The sequence below is a fragment of the Canis lupus genome, chromosome 4 (assembly GCF_011100685.1).
Source record: "Canis lupus familiaris isolate Mischka breed German Shepherd chromosome 4, alternate assembly UU_Cfam_GSD_1.0, whole genome shotgun sequence".
In the NCBI taxonomy this organism is placed as follows: domain Eukaryota; kingdom Metazoa; phylum Chordata; class Mammalia; order Carnivora; family Canidae; genus Canis; species Canis lupus.
In genome coordinates, this window is record NC_049225.1 from 7035998 (window position 1) to 7053188 (window position 17191).

Here is a 17191-nt window from a genome sequence, read left to right on the forward strand (position 1 = left end):
TCTCAATAGACCAGTCCTACTCCTGGATTTCCTTCTGCTCCGTAACCTTGGTCGTGTCACATATTCTTGGCAATCATTTTCTCCATCTTTCAATTTGGATTAATTTCGAGGGGCTATTATCAAATGGATGTTTAGCCATCAGGAAATGGGATGAGTCATAGGACAGCTTTATGTATAAACATATTCTTGCTATAATAATTATTTCTTCCCAGAAATTAAATCTGGTGAAGTCTAGCACCTATAGGAGTGAGTAGCTGGGGGTAGGTGGGGATAGGGCAAGTAGCTGGGGAAAGGTGACCTGCATATATGCCTGTAAGCTCCTGTTCCAGGATTATGTCCCAGAGTAGTACGGGGTAGAGGAGGGGCAGAGAAAAGCATCTCTGTGACTATGAAACTGTAGAAGAGGTTTTGCAATGGGGGAGTGTGGGGGAAATCACACTGTGACTTCCCTGAAAATGACAATAAATCAAAAACCTTTAAAGTCTTCTCTGATATTATTTCTTTTGGTCACATAATGGCCCCTTGCTATAACCAGTTGGCAAGAGGCAATGCTAGTTTAGATTTCCTTAATGTTATGGATGTTCTTCTCGTTAGCATGTCTATCATTATATGTGTGGCACGAGATGAGAAGTGCACTGGGATGGTGGAGGGGTGTTTCCCCAACGAGAGCTGGCTGGGGCCAAACCCTGTCTCACACCTCTTGTGTTTCCAACATGTAATGTGCATGTGTGAGGTCCAAACGTTCGTGCAAGTGATCTGCTTTGAGTGTAGCTTTGGCCATATCTGGTGGCCTTCTCCTTTTGTGGCCCTGGACAACTTAGGAACAAGCTTAACTGTGACCTCAAAAGGGAATATGATTTATAAAATCCACACACATCCCAAAATGTGTGTCTCTAAGTCTGCCCTGTAGCTTGAAAAGCAATGGCTAAAATCCGATCTGTGCCTAACTGTAGTCCACTCCGTGGCCAGGGACTGCTTCTCTTCTGCCGTTCCCTGCTGGCCTCATTGCTCAGCACATGGAAAACACCAGCCCAGTGTCTGGCATGCTGGGGTGATGAAGGCAGTGATCATTCAGAAACTCAGCTCAAATAAATGTCCAGTGAAGTTATTTTAAACTGTTATTACTGGGGACGCCTGGGTAGCTCAGTGGTTGAGCGTCTGCTTTTGGCTCAGGTCATGACCCCGGGGTCCTGGGATGGAGTCACCCATCAAGCTACCTGCATGCAGCCTGCTTCTCCCTCTGCCTGTGTCTCTGCCTCTCTGTCTCTCATGAATAAATAAATAAACTCTTTAAAAAAAATAAAGATAAAAAAATAAACTGTTATTACTGGAGAACACTAAACGTAGTAATGGTGATACGAGGGATTTTCCGTGGAATCCAGATAGTCTTTGGGACCCCTGAGCAGTGTTTCTCAAAGTACTCATGTCAGATGAGGAGGAACATGGGAGGGTCAAGAGGCCCAATCTTTCCAGTATGTCATGCATTTAGACTTCATCTTGCATGTTCTCCCTGGAAGGTTGTAAAGCAAGCTGACATTTTCTTTCAATGAAGCTTTCTGCTGCAGGGGACCATTTATAATGTGTCTCTTTGAAGTCCCCATTATCACTTTTCACCTGCAGTGGGACTGTGGGGGCTGATGTCCCCCTCACCGGTCTCTTTGCTCCCCCAAAGCTGCCGGGGAATACTTCCTAACTGCAACTTTACTTGTTTTTCCTTGAGATTCAAAAATCCCCACTATGTGCCTGTTTACTACAAAATTAAGTTTCAATGAGAGACTCCTAACTCTGAGAAATGAACAAGGGGCAGTGCAAAGGGAGGTGGGCGGGGAGTGGGGGTGACTGGGTGACAGGCACTGAGGGGGGCACTTGATGGGATGAGCACTGGGTGTTATGCTATATGTTGGCAAATTGAACTCCAATAAAAAAAAATTTTTTTTTTAAATTAAGTTCAAGTGCCTCCATCAGGAGTCAGGTCTCCACTCCAGTGGGGCTGCCCAGAGCCCCCTTTCTTCTGGCCCCAGGGCTTCTCAGCCCAGATGGTACTCCCCATTCGGTTGTGATGCAGCAGGGGACACTTTGGGTTAAGTTTTGGTTACCGGACCTTCTGTCAGGCAGCCGTTCTCTCTGGCACTACCAAAGACAATTGGTAGAATGTCAGCTCTACCTCCAGCCTGGCTGACCAGGAAAGCGGGACGCCTGCACTCACCAGCCACACAGAATATCTGCCTTCCTGGGCTTGTCAGGGAGAACATATTAAAATCCACTGCCCCTCAGTGCACAATAATTGTCAGCATTAGGTGGAGAGTAAATAATCCATAGCGAGGATTTCCTCAAAAGGATGAAGTTCTCCTGCCCTCAAGAGTCTCTAAAATCTGCCCTTGGGAGATACAAGACCCACATACTCAAGACTGAATTGTTTGGGCCACCCCTAGACATGCTTTTACTTTATGGCACTTTGGCTAGATTAGAGCAGCTTGCTGAAGCTTGTGTTCATATTCTCTGGGCAATGCTGTTAAGGATGATGTTCACCATATTGTACAATATTCCTTTTATTAGGGTCCTGGGAGCATTATCCTTCTGGTGTCTTTGCCAGAAATAGCTGTGATCCTTGCAGGCAATTATTTTGCTGTTATCTTAAGGACAACAAGAAACTACTTAAGTTTTCTTTATGCATTGGCTTCTGGAAAGCCCCAGTGCCATCTGTGGCCCACCTTTAGTAAATATATAGGATATCACAGAATGCAGTTAGCGTCTCTTGACATTATTATGGCTTCATCATATTTTTTTCCTTGTCCCCATTTTTATACTTAAATTTTGTTATTTGCCATTGTGCCATGTATGCCTTTTTAAAATGACTTCATTCCTTTTGGGATTAAGTGTGAATAAATAAGCCAGGCCTGGCCTGTCACTGGTAGATCCAGCAAAGAGCATTTAACGGGGAGCAGTGCTTGCTCGTTGGGGAACCAGCAAAGGGAGGAAGAAAGGGTCAGTTGTTAGGAGGGCAGCCAGGTGCAGCAGCAGTGGCTGCCATATGCCACACTCGGGAAATTGATACATATCCTATGTGGCACGACATCTGGGATCGAACAGATATATTTTCAGTTCAAAAAAATTAATTTCCTTTAATTAGGCTTTCTCAGCTATCAGAACTAAGACCCTAAGACACTCTCAAAATAATTTAAGAATTACTTCTTGAATGCCTTCCTATGTCCCACTGACTTAGACCATGAGAACACCCCAACATAAAAGATGCCAAGAGTTAGTTTCAATGGAAACACCAGACAGAAGCAGCCAGCCAACTTGTCATTCATTGACACCAATGGTGCAAGAGGTCACAGTGTGGGGGCGGTTGACCTTCAATGTTCCCTTGGGAGGGAATGTGCTCTAAACTCCCTGAGCCTCTCTGAGAAGACTATGGCCTTGATTTGCATTTGAGCAGCAAATTAGTGCATGTATAGAAATGACTGGGTTTTTATTTTCATATTCTTTTACAATATGATCCTGACTCTGCATCTTTTGTTCCATAGAGGAGGTGCTGAGACCTACTTAAAGTGTTTGTTAAAAACCCTCGGCAGTTATGATGTCTCTGTCAAGTGGCAGTCCTTCATTACACACTGTGTCCTCAACTGGCCTTTCGTCAATGTAGAAACATACCTAGGCTCCTGATAGTGTTTGGTTTTACTTATCTCATTCACGTGATGGAAATCTAAACTCTGCATTGTATCGTGTGCGACAGTGTGCGCATATGCGTGCGCACACACACAGACACACAGACACACACACACACACATCCCTTCCAGTTTGTTTGATGTAAGGGGATGGGGGAACCACCCTGACATTCAGCCCAACATGATAAATGCCAGGCCTGGACGGAGAAGTATGGAGAGAGAATTTGTAAAGAAATGCAGATTTTTGAGACATTCCATTTAACTAGGTTTGCTAATCTATTTGAGGTGAAAATTCATCCTTTCTGCTTCTTCCTTGAGTAGTCTAAAAACGGTCTCACTTCTTCATTGAAAGAGAGTTTCGTGCTGAATTATAAAAACCAGTGTTGTCAGTGTGCCATTTGGAGGGATGAGACATCTCCCCAACCTGCGGGGTCTAGTGCCTGCAGTACTAGGGTCCCAGTGGGTGGATTGGTTAGGACACTGTGGTCATTACTCACTCTGGAAGCCCCAGAGTGTGCCGCCGGAATTACTCACTGCTTAGAGCTCATGTTGTATTTCTATACATCTGTACCAGTTTTATTTTGCAGAATGAGCTAAGAGACCCTTGAAATGTTTAAAAGAGTGCTTTCAGCTAAAACCCAAAGCAGTAAAGTCTTGGGTTTCGAAAGACAAATGGAATAGCAAGATCTGGGATCAGCCTTTCACTGTTATACTTTATGTTACACAACCTGCTTGCTTTCCCCTTTCTGATCAACTCCAATTTCATTGACTACTATCCTAACAGTTCTGTATGTACATTATTATTTGAAGATTGTGATTTTCCATTTCCATTCTATAGAACAAATGACCATCTCATGTGTATTACAGAGTAGTTTAGTACCAACATTGACTTTCTTTATCTGCCACATACATAACATAATCTGCTGTGCATTTTCTCAGTAGGGTATCTGTTGCCTGTGCATGCAGTGATCTGGATTAAAATCTTTCTTTCATTTATTCATTCAGTCATCCCATCAGCTAGTTTTTAGCACCTACTGAGTACCAGACATTGTGAATAATGATATGAGATCTTGGAAAAAATGAAAGGTGTGGAAATGGATGTAGGGACAATTTTCATGTTTGAATTAAGTCTCAAAAGACATATCAAAGGATATAGAGACTTACCCTTTTGGCCATGACTGAGTAACAAGTACTGGACTATCTATCCTTCCTGCCAGAAACAGTTTTAATACTGGGAAAAATATAAATCAACTGTTTTCAGATATCGAACAGACAGTGCATGGTTGAGAGAAAGGAGACACCCAAACTAAGCTCCATAATAATTACTCTTGCTCTCTTTCTGCAGGCACTTTCTTGTATGTAGTGGAAGGGAGGGGCAACACTCCAACAGAGTGCTGAGCTAGGGAGGCAGAATCAGAGTTCTGGACTGCTAATATAGCTGGATTTTGTGGGTCAGAGTATCAGATAGGAGTGAATTTCACAGAGAAGATACTGCAAAAATCTGTCCAAGGATCATCTTGTGGTTGGATGAATATTAACCTATTGAATGTTAGAAGCAAGTCCTGACAGAGACTAGCACCTGGGGAGGTGTGAGCTAAGTAGAGAATATGGAGGGCTCTACAGTGGCAAGCCGTAGAAATTCCGGTCATCCAGTGGAGACACCTTGTTGAATGTCCCAGGAATTCAGCCAAGACCCCAGAAAGACCAAACTTTAGGACTGGAGATAGTACCACCCTAGAGATCTACTCTAGACGGTCTGAAACAAAGATTAAAAACAAGTTTCAAAAGGACCAAGCTGACAAGCTGAGGTGCAAATAAACTGCTTAACAGAACATAACTCTTTCTAAAAAAAAAAAAAAAAAAAAAAAAAGACCAAAAAAATCCAGACTATCAACACTATATAGCATCAACCATATCCAGTGTATAACAAAAGTTTCTAGATATTAAAAGAAGCAGAAAAAAAGGGATCCCATAACCAGGAAAAGAAAACAATAAATAGAAACACACCCCAAGATGTTGGAAATAACAGAAAAGAAGTTTCAAACAGTTATGAATATATTTAGGAATTCAGAGGAAAGATTACCATGATGAATGAACGACGGAGACTATCAATAGGAAAAAAACTCTAAAAATGAATAAAATACAACATCTGAAGTGAAAAATTTAGAGGGTAGAAGAAAAGATCAGTGAACTTGAAGACAAGGCAATAGAAACTATTCAAACTAATGCAAATAATAAAAGTTTAAAGAAAATAAACAGAAACTCAGTGATCTGTGGGACAGTATCAAGCATTCTAATATATGTGTAAAAATATAATAAAGCCATAAAGATTTGTAAACTCCTCAGAAGGGCTGCCTACACTAACTGTCCCTGCTACTTTCTCTCCCATGGTCTTGAATTCACTCCAAGCTGGCATTCCCTTCCCCACCCATCATGGCACTGAAACCTCTCTAGCAAAGATTATCCTTCACTTCCATATTGTCAAATCTAACAGTTAATTCTTCATGTAAGTTGACCTATAAGCATCATTTAACATAGCTGATGTTCCCTCTTCCGTGAAACTCTTACTTTCTTTTAAACTTGACTTTTGCTACTTTCTGGTTTTCTTCGGACCTCATGGGCCACCTCTATTCCTATTCAATCATTTTGTTGGTAGCACCTCACATCTCCAGCCTCTGAATGCAATGCTCAGAGCTCAGATCTCAGACCTGTCCTCTCTCCCCAGATAACTTTAAATAACCCTGATATCCTGATAATTTTCTCAGATGTTGTGAATCTCTGGCAGAACCTTTCTCCTGAACTCCAGATTTCTTAATCCAACTGTCTGCTTGACATCTCCATCTTGATTAATCAGGAACAGGGATCCCTGGGTAGCGCAGCGGTTTGGCGCCTGCCTTTGGCCCAGGCCGCGATCCTGGAGACCCCGGATCGAATCCCACATCGGGCTCCCGGTGCATGGAGCCTGCTTCTCCCTCTGCCTGTGTCTCTGCCTCTCTCTCTCTCTGACTATCATAAATAAATAAAAATTAAAAAAAAAATCAGGAACAGCTAAAACCTCACATATGCAAAAGAAAATTCCTGATCTTCCCATCTGCCCACCCAGAGGCTGATCCCCTTGCAATCTTGCCCTTTTCTCTGAATGGTAATTTCACTTTTCGCCTTGCTCAGATCAGCATATTTCGCACCATTCTTCATGCATCTTTTCAACATCTCATACCCAAATTGGTTTGCAAATCCTATCAGACCACCTTTAGAGAGATCCAGAATCTAATCACTTCTCTGTACCTCCCCCAATGGCCTTTGTCCAAATCACTGCTGTCTCATCTGTGTTAACTAATAGCCTCATAACCAATGTCCTGGCTCCCACCCCTGCCTCCTCTACAGTCCATTCTCTGGACAGCAGCCAGCATGATCTCCTCCAAAATAAATCAGAACACACTTCTCCTGAGCTAAAAACATCCAAGGGTTCCCCAACCCATCCCAAGTAGGATCTTTCCCTTTTCCTACTTCTGGTTCATACATACAATCAATGACACGACTGAAGTATTTGTGAAATATGCTACTATATATTCACAAACTGTGTGGCTGGTTTTTTGAAACCAGATGCAGGATATTCTATCTATTCCTATTAAATTTCAGTATATCCAATCCACCATCCTGTCTGCTGAGATAATTTTAGGTCACAACTCTGCATTCAGGGTGATGCCAGTAACTCGTGTCATTGGCATACTGTGTATGTCTCCCTTCAAATCATTGACAAAGATGTTAAAGAAGATATTCTGTCTCATTTTTAAAAATGGTTGACACCCATAATCTTATCCTATTTGTGGAATGAACTCCTTTGGAAGTGTACTCAGGCCCCCAACATCCTGCTCTAGTCACACGAGGTGAGGTGGCATGTGAGGCAGGGCGGCACACATGGTGTGCCCTTATAGTTTGGCAATGGAGCTCTTCCAGGGAAAGAAGCAGAGAGCTTCCCTTCTTGAAAACACTTCAGCATGTACCTACTTAGCCTCAGACATCTCCACCTGCCACCTTTCCTTAGCCTCCTATCTGCTCAGCTGGGACCTGCAGGTTTCTACAAAAGGGAACTCAAGGGTATAACCATCCCACATTCAACCATTGGGGTCCATGAGCATCGTGAAAGTCTGTCTTCTCTAACACACACACACACACACACACACACACACACACGCACACAATGGGGAAGAGATGATAGTCAGAATGAATACTAGTGAAGAAAAGAATTAATGATGATGAGCATTGTGACCTTTGTGGGAGTTAAAGAATTAAACAATTCTCCCGATTCCTAGACTCTCTTCAGCCTCTTCCTCTCTAATGAAGGCAAGGGGAAAATCCATTCGGAGCAGAGGTTACCCAATGACTCCTTGTATAACTTCCATTGTGTTTGCACTTTGCCAGGAACCTACTGCCAACAGAGAGAGGTTGAGGCCATCATGGAAGGTGATGAGGAGGACAGAGGCTGTTGTTGCTGCAAACCAGGTCACTTGCCCCACCTGTTGTCCTGCAACGCCGCATTTCACCTCCGCTGGCTCACCTGGGAGATCACACGAACACAGTACATCCTGGAGGGCTACAGCATCATAGACAACAATGCAGCCACCATGCTGCAGGTGTTCGACCTCCGAAGGATCCTCATCCGATACTACATCAAGGTATCACTGCTCTGGGGCCCCAGACACTTGTCTGAGTAATCGTTTTGGGCTGGCTCAAGGGGCTCCTGAAAAGCTTTGCAGAAAGCTAGATTCTTCTCCTTATCTCCTGAATCTGAGACCCAGCTAAGTTTGGGAACCACTGGTTTTGTGAAAAATCCTCAAGGGCTTTGGTTTAGCCTGGAGTTCATGCCTTGAGTCACATTCTAAACCTGGGCACTAATTGGCAGTTCCTTTTCTTACCCAGATCTGTTTCTTCACTTCTAACACTGCAGAGCCATGGTGGGGATGGTGATGATAAATTGCAACGTCTTGAAAATATCACCAGGCCTCCGTGTTTACCTGTCAGAAGTATTGATTTAGATGCTCTGCCATTTAGATGCTACTTTAGAACCCAAGTTATTTTTTAAGCTTTAAATGAAAACTCAAAAATATCCCGATTAGGATTAGTTATGACAGCCTTTCTTCCTCATTCGTGTGGGGACTAATAACATATTTTTCCCATTGTTCAGTATCCAGGTCTGCCCAACCTGTATTCAACCTCGGAAAATGTGCTGGTTTGGAGTTAAGTCTCCTTAACTAACGTGAGCTTTGAACGACAGTGTGGAGGCCAGTAGGGCAAAGGAATTTCTAAAGGGGGAGGGACGGGTAGGAGCAGCCCCAGGCTGAGGAAGTCTGTGCTGGCTCCTGTTCTGAGGGAGCACTTTGTATAGGTGAGAGCCCTGGATCCCGGCCCTCACAGGGTCTGCATTTTAATGCCACTAACAGTGAGGATGCTTATCTGCCTGAGATCCCAGACTCCCTGCCAGCTGAGGCTGAGAGAGGGGGTCCAGCAGAAATGAGGAAATACAAAATAGAAAGATGACATGGGTGCCTGAAACTTCGGTAGTTTCCACCAACTGAAAAGGAAGATTTTAGAAATTTGGAATAGCTCCTTAGAAGGGCCCCATGTGTGCATCGATACTGCTAAAGTTTACAGGAAACAGAAGACAGATTGTGAAAACTTGGAAGGTGAAATAACTCTTAATTACCACATCCCAAGGCAGTTGCAACAAGAAATGATTGTGAACCCCTTTCCGGTGAAGACTATTGAAAACAGATTTAGTGGCTCGTACTCACCACCTTCATGCGTGCTGAAAGGATACAGAAGTCTCCATCCATACCTCATATAAAACTGTAGGTGTTTTGCCCCGCCCTACATACACTGGGGAAGATTTGGAAAGCAAATCAGAGAGTGGTGAGCTCCTGCCTCATAACTCCATGGTTTGTTCCCTGGGCCATTGTTAACTAGACTACAAGAAGTTTTTCCCGCAGTCAGTCCTCGGCCAACTCAGTATTGGCTCCAACTGGCAGTGGATTTGGCAGTGGGTCGTGAAAGAACTGGTACCTTCATGTGAGAAGTGTGTTTCTCTTACATCTAAACGAAGACTAGGGTGGTAGGTCTGTTGCAGAAAGTCCTAGCTAGGTGCCTTCCAGCTGCCAGCTCCACCATTTAAAGGGGCTTCCCCACCTTCATGTTGCAAGATGTAAGCTGATGGAAGAGAGGACACAGGAGATGAAGAGCAGGGGCCTGCACGATGGTCCCCTAGGAAGGCTCCTGGAAGACCACAGTGCATCCCTGTTGTATCCCAGGTGCCAGAAGGTTGCTCTGTCCCATGCCAGGTGTGAGGGGTGGGGAAAGTGCATTCTGGGCAGACTTGAACACAGATGGAAACCATCTAGAACACCCATTGTTGTTTCCAGTAGAGTTTCCACCCTGCTGCCCCTCCTCTTTGCACACACATTTCCCGCACTCCCCGCCCCTCCCCTGCCAGGAACCCTCTTCCTGCTCTTCTCTCCTCACTTTCCACCTGCTCACAAGCTGCCCTGTGGCCCGTGCCGACATTCACCTGGCCTTGCTCTGAGATCTTTTCTACTCACCTTCCAGCAACTCCCTAAGCATAGGAGCTGCACACACCTGGCTCCTTTTTGGGTCCCCAGAGTTCAGTGTGATGACTTGAGTACGGAAGTGCCCAATGCATTTTATTGGATTGCATGAGCAGAGGTGATGAATGGGTCCCGGCCATGCAGTCTGGGCGGACAAGATTCAGGTGGAGGGGAGAGTCTGAATGACCTGCTGTAGGCATTCATGTTGAGAATGGGGTTCAGTACCGAGCCACATCTCTGTGAATCAGGAGCCAGCCAGACATGTGGGCCAAAGCGACCTCACGTGATAGAGCCAAGAAGTCACCATGAGTGAGACAGAAGAGAGAGAGAAGGGATGAGATACCTTTTCTGTGTGTATTATCTTGGCTTTTCCAGAGGCCTTGGGGGCACTACCTGGGATCTGCTTTTTGATACTTCCCTCCCTTGAACTAATAAGTGAATCGTATTCATGTTCCTCCTCTCGTCACTCCAAGGAACATGCCTCCTGATCCTCGGTATGTTTTCTAAAATGACCATTTGCAATCTGATATACAAGGCCAGGATACTGTGTAAATGGTAGAGGCTGAAGGACCCCCTGCCCCCAGAACTTGCCAGGAATATTTAGTTTGTGAGAGAACAAACTTTAACTCTGTTTTCCAAGAAAAAGGGCGAGTGATGCCAACATGAGAGTTCAGGTGGGGTAGAGAGGCTCAAAGTGCAATGGGTCATTACCTGGTGGGACTCTTCTCACCAGCTGGGGGCAGCCCCATGGCATCAGACTCCCTGAATAAGCCAGCTAATTATAGGTTTGCATGTCCCACCCAGAAATTCTGATTCCATGGGGCAGGAGAGGGACCCTAGCACCTGTATTTTTAAATTAGTTTCCTAAGTGATTTAATATACAGTGAGTCTTGGGAGCGACTACATGCATATTTGTGCTCAATAGAAACAGAATTCTCTTCAATTCCAAAGCAGTGCTCAGGAGCAGCTGAGATCTGGGGGCAGATGGGGCCTTATGGCACCTCCCGGTTAATTCACATCAGCACCCATGGGAGTGTTCACACCCGCTTTCTCTAAATATCACACTCAGGGCTTGCCCACCCTTTGGTGAGGGGTAGCCCAGAACTTGCACGCATTCCCACATGGAGTTAGTTAAAGAAAATTTCAGGAGTGCCAAGCGGTTCTTAGAACAGGAGAAGCAACATTCTCGGGTAAAAACGAATGAGCGTTTTCTTCTTTGGCCTTGGTTACTTGGTGAACAAAATCACCTCTGTAGTGCTGAATTGCTTCAAGTTTCAAGAGTTCGGTTTCATTCTTTTGATCATTACTATTATGATTTTTATTGGGCAGGCAAATCAAAAAGGAAGAAAAGCTTGGAATAATTCTGTTACACAAAAGGATTTTTTTTTATCTCCTAATAAACTGGGTCAGTTCCGCCACCCTCTATGAATATATTTGAAATCATTTCCTTCCTGATGACTGGAGGTTTTCCCTGGTGCCTCCTCCACCTCCCCTCCATTTATTACTATTCCAAACCCTCTGAGCAGTCAAGAAGACATCAGCTTTCGGCGAGGGCCTGGCTTCCCTTCTGCCATTGTTCCTGTCCAAGGCTTTTGTAAAGGAGAGGTGCTTATCACTGGCTTTGCAGAACGGGGAGTGGGAAGCCCGGGCATGTGGGGCTGCCTGCCAGGGCCCCTTTCTAGAATGTGCTGTCTGATAGAAGATGCTGATCTACAATTGAAATGAGGAACCAGGAGCATCCCTGCTGGAGGAGCCAGATACGGTGAATTAATTCAGAAGAGGTCTTGCTTTCAACATGGATCAGATTCCATGTCATCAATTCACTGGCCCCATCCTTACTTAGCAGTTTTACTTAGTGTTGTACCCATTGCATCCTGACAGATTCTAAAGGATTTCACACTGTTCACTGACTCCGTCTCTTTTGACAGAATTTCTGCCTAAGTCAAGTAGAAATGGGAGATGACTGGGTGTGGGTGTGTTCTGGGGGCCAGAGGAGCGGGTTCCCCTCATGCTCACGCAGGGCTGTGAACAGGAGTCCAGCTGGGGGGTGTGCTTGGGAGCCGACGCTGCCAGGTTTTGCCAGACCTTGGGGAGGACATTTTAACCTCTGGAATTCAAAGTCCTCGTTAACTATTCTGACTTCATTGGTCCAGAGGCTTATTTTCATTCCTCCCTAGAAATGAACGAAAAGGTAAACGTCCTTGGAGCTTTTGTTTGTTGTTCCTATCTGGTACACGCAATTAGGACACAGTGGGAAAAACTAGACCAGATGTTTGCTAGAGCCAGATGTTCACATGGGCCCTGTTTCTTTGTGGCCTTTGTGACGGTCAGTGGAGATGCCATGCCTCTGGCCAGTGTCACAGATCCACTTCTGCTTGTAACTTAGGGTCAACTGCTTATGTGGCCTACCTCCTAGGAGCGTTACTTTTTTCTTTTTTAAGATAGATAGATTTATTTATTTATTTATTTATTTATTTATTTATTTATTTGAGACACAGACTGAGAGAGAGGGGCAGAGACACAGGCAGAGGGAGAAGCAGGCTCCATGCGGGGAGCCCCATGTGGGACCCGATCCTGGACCCTGGGATCACAACTGGAGCCGAAGGCAGGCGCCCAGCCGCTGAGCCACCCAGGCGACCCTCCCAGGAGCTTTAGATCACCCTGCCAGCAGGTAGACTATTCTCTGAACCCTCCAGGTTCAGAATTGATGTTTCTGAACATCAGATTGCTGTCTCCTGGCCTCCTGTCATCCGTGCCTCACACCTGCTCCAGACCTCACCCGGGCTGCTACATGCCAGGCCTTGTGCTGAGTTCTTCACATGCATTCTCTCCTTTTTAAACCTCAAAATAATGCAGGGCAGTAGGACTTCCCTGACGCCTCTGTCCTTCACACCTGTCACTCTCAGCTTCTGGCGGCCTCTTCCTCCTCACACTGAAGGTACTTCTGGGGGCAAGTGTGGCTGTCCTGGGCGCAGCAGGGCAGAAATGAGAGCTCGTGAGCCGTGGATGTCATCTAACCTGCTCCCCCGCTTGGGGGTCAGGTGGGCTGTGAAGCCCAATAGAGACTATGCCCCAAGGAAGGAAGGCCCCACGGCAGAGCCACAGGTGCGCCTTCCCAGAGGCCGGGCTGCCGCGGTCCCAGCAGTGGAGAACAGCCGAGAACAGCCAGGCCAGACGCTCGCCTTTGCTTGGCCCCCGGCAGGGACCTGTGTGTCCGTGCGCTCACCGGCGCGGACTCCTCAGATAACCCGAAACCAGACGCTCCTCGGCAACCTCCGCCCTTGGTGCTCCAGATTTCACGTCCCAGCCCAAGGGGGGGAAGGGCAGGAGGGAGGGAGGAGGCCGTCTGGAAAGGTGTCTTGGCCCACACGGGTCCTGGGTGCCAGCCACCTAAGCCCTGGCCGGGCCCAGCCCTTTGCGTTCCTGTCGGTCTGCTCCCTTGGGAGGGATGTGTGTTTACTCAGAAAGGCCATGGATTAAGGCTTGAGGGCACGAGAGCGTGCATCCCTACCCCCAGCATCAGGCCGGCCCCTGGTGATTCCCGGGGAGATGCCCCGGGCCGAGCCCTGCGCACTCCCGGTGCTGGTCCTCTGGCACCTGCTGCTGCTCCGCGTGGCAGCTCTCGGCTATCTGCGGACCCCTCCGGGCCAGGAGCTCGCCTTTGTGAAGGATGAATTCTTTCACAGACTACGAGATGGCTTTCAATAAAGCTGTGACTCAGAGTAAGAAAGCCTGAGGGTGGTATTTTCGCCAGTTGGGATTCCTCAGTGGCGTGTCTGATGGAGGGGAAAACACGGGTTATTTTTGAAGGCATCGCAGATGTCCACTGTCTGGGCACCTGGGAATGTGTGTGCATGTGTTTCAACAATTCTACATCGTAAGTTCTTTCCATAAGGACTTTGTAGTTTTTGTTCATTAAACATTCCTGGGCTGGGGTCCTGGGAGAGGGTCTGCCCCAGTGTCTTTTGGCTGCGTCAGCACACTTGGCATCCACAGAAGCCTGCAGTAACCCATGGGCGTTTTTGTGTGTGTCTCTCAGAAAGGATTGGGCTGGCTGTCATTCTTCCTCACCACGGAACTTCTGTTCTGGTACATTCTGTTAGCATTCTGTTCTCACTTCCCTCATCCCTGTGGAGACCCTTAGGAGAGGACATTTTAGAATGTCCCAAGTGAGTTCTCTGCATCAAATCAAGCAGCAAAGGGGAGCCTGGGTGGCTCAGTTGGTGAAGCATCTGCTTTCGGCTCAGGTCATGATCCCAAGGTCCTGGGATTAACCCCTTGTCGGGCTCCCTTCTCAGCAGAGAGCCTGCTTCTACCTGCCCCTCTGCTCCTTCCCCTGCTTGTTCTCTCTCTGTCTCTCAAGTAAACGAATAAAAAATCTTTTTTAAAAATCCAGCAGGAAATACAATGACACCACATGTGGGGAGTTCATGTCTCATACTTCCCTGGAGTTACTTTACAAAATGTAATAAGTAAAAAGTCTTTCTGTCTTTAGAATGGCTATATGGGCTCAAAATCTTGCTTTCTCTCTGCAGAGTATAATATACTATATGGTAACGTCCCCCAAACTTCTCTCCTGGATCAAAAATGAATCACTTCTGAAGTCCTTGCAGCCTTTTGCCAAGTGGCATTACATTGAGCGTGACCTTGCGATGTTCAACATTAACATCGATGATGACTACGTCCCATGTCTCCAGGGGATAACACGAGCCAGCTACTGTAATGTTTATCTAGAATGGATTCAGTACTGCGCACGGAAAAGACAAGAGGTAGGTCAGGGAGGTGGGGGCCAGAGGTGTTGAATTAAATTTTAAAAACAAGGAACATTTTATATAAAGTCCATCTCTTTCTTATATTGCATGGTAGACTATAATAAAATAGAGGAGAGAAAACATTAGTATTTGGATAAATGTTTATTTAACAATTAAACAAAATTAAAAGGAAGAATTCATATACCCTGTCTCCAGTGAAGGACACTGTGCCTTGGAGGTATATTTCCCTCTATACTGGGCTCAGGACTAGTGCAGTTTTTAGCCTCTGCCATAGCTCTAAAACTCTGGAAGCTTCTTTGTTTAGAGTTGCTTTTTGAGATTTCCTTACAAAGGATATCTGTGCTGAAATGTGGAGGATTTACAGGACATATTGAATCATGGACAGGCAGCCAATCTGTTTAGCAATCAGGATGGTCCCACCCACTCCTGCAGTTGCGTGTGTCTTGTGCATATTGCTCACGTGCTGGAGACACTTCTGGAGATGAATGCAGCCTCTTAGAAATGAAACCGAGGACAGTGACAGCTTCTAAAAAGAAGAGGAGGAGGGTTGGCAAGGAGAAGGAGCAAAGGGAAGAGAAGGGGGAGGGAAGCAAATGGAGGGAGTCAGTTGACTTTGCTTATGGGGATTTGAAAAACTGGATTAATAAACTGTTGATGGAGACAGTAGATTCAAGTGGAAGACAAGCTCCTCAGGGGTGAAGTGTGTCATTGTAGGACTTGTGGGAACAAACCAATTTACAACCCTAATCCAAGTCCTGGACCTTTACGTGAGTGATTAAAAACAGGTTGTAGAAGGAGCAGGCAGCAGAACCAGCTTTCTCCAAGGAGCAAGTGTGCTGATTTCTTAACCCATGCTTGGCCTCTTCAGGTGGCTGAGGTATTTAAAGAATCTATTGCTATCCCTAGCTATCCTCGTGATGGCGACTTCCCTCATTTCCTTCATGAAATCATTTCATTTTTCTTGCAAAAGATATTTGACTCTTTCTTCTGCATCTCCCCCACCCCTCTCTTTAAGCTGACTTTGAATGACCTCTTTAATTTAGTTGTTGATTGCGGACTTATGGTCAATTCAGTGGGCTCCTTGTTCTAGGGAGAACAGAAAACCCTCCCCTGCACATGATCCCTGTACTCCGTCCTTCCCTGTTAGTCATGCCTCTGCTCTGCATTGGACAGTGTTCAGGTGGGTATTCATTTGACCATAAGCTCTGCCCATCCTCACCCATGAAATGCCATATTCAAAATTCCAGAGAATTAGGCCAGCAAGGCACATGTCAGCCTCTTTTCTCCTCTAAAGTATCTTCTCCATTTCAATTTTTTTTCCATGTCTAACCACAAGAGAAAGTGTTTCAGGGATCAGAGATTTCCCCATCCCTGGGGCATGCTGGTAGACGGAATGACCAAATGGCTGGCCTACAAAGTTCCCTGGGATGCGATCCTGTGACAGTGCATGATGGAACCTGAGGGAAAGTTGAATGAACATCCTTGCTCTTTCAGCCCTCCAAGAACCTGGACAGTGATGAGGACTCTCCTTTAGTGACCCTGTCCTTTGCCCTCTGCATCCTGGGGAGGAGAGCTCTGGGAACGGCAGCCCACAACATGGCTCTCAGGTACCTGAAGACACAGTTGATACAGGCACTGACATTTTATATTTTTGACAGATATTTATCAGTCATTTTATTTGAAAGTTGGACTGCTTATATAAATAGTTCTTGCCATAATAAATTATGTTGGACCCCTAAGGAGGCTTTTTGATCACTGGGACCTTTGGAAGTTCTGCATGTGGAAATGGCATTAACACAGAACAGCTTAAAACCCCAGAATCCTGGGTACAGAGCCTTCGGTGTTCCAAGGGTCCCGGCAGATTTGCCAGAAAGATGAAATGAAATTATTTATTGGAACTACCTAGCCTGGTCTCTAGCAAAATTAATGCTTAATACAGGCTCATTCCCAGGGCACCTGGGTGGCTCGCTGGTTGAGCATCTGACTCTTGCTTTTGGCTCAGGTCATGATCTCAGAGTCATGGGATCAAGCTCCGAGTCGAGCTCCTCGCTCAGCATGAAGTCTGCTGGAGATTCTTTGTCCCTCTCTGTGCCCCTACCCTTGCTCATGCTCTTTCTCTTTTTCTCTCAAATAAATAAATTAACTGATTATT

General features: G+C 45.8%; 1 protein-coding gene across 2 annotated transcripts in view; it reads left to right on the plus strand.

Moving 5' to 3' along the window:
- PCNX2 (pecanex 2) overlaps positions 1 to 17191 on the plus strand; it is a 289788-nt gene that overhangs the window by 247681 nt on the left and 24916 nt on the right. For both annotated transcript variants that reach the window (XM_038533888.1, XM_038533889.1), the window contains 3 exons: positions 8091 to 8344; positions 14803 to 15036; positions 16534 to 16646. In XM_038533888.1, the coding sequence (XP_038389816.1) occupies positions 8091 to 8344; positions 14803 to 15036; positions 16534 to 16646 (601 nt within the window). The remainder of the gene's footprint in view (positions 1 to 8090; positions 8345 to 14802; positions 15037 to 16533; positions 16647 to 17191) is intronic.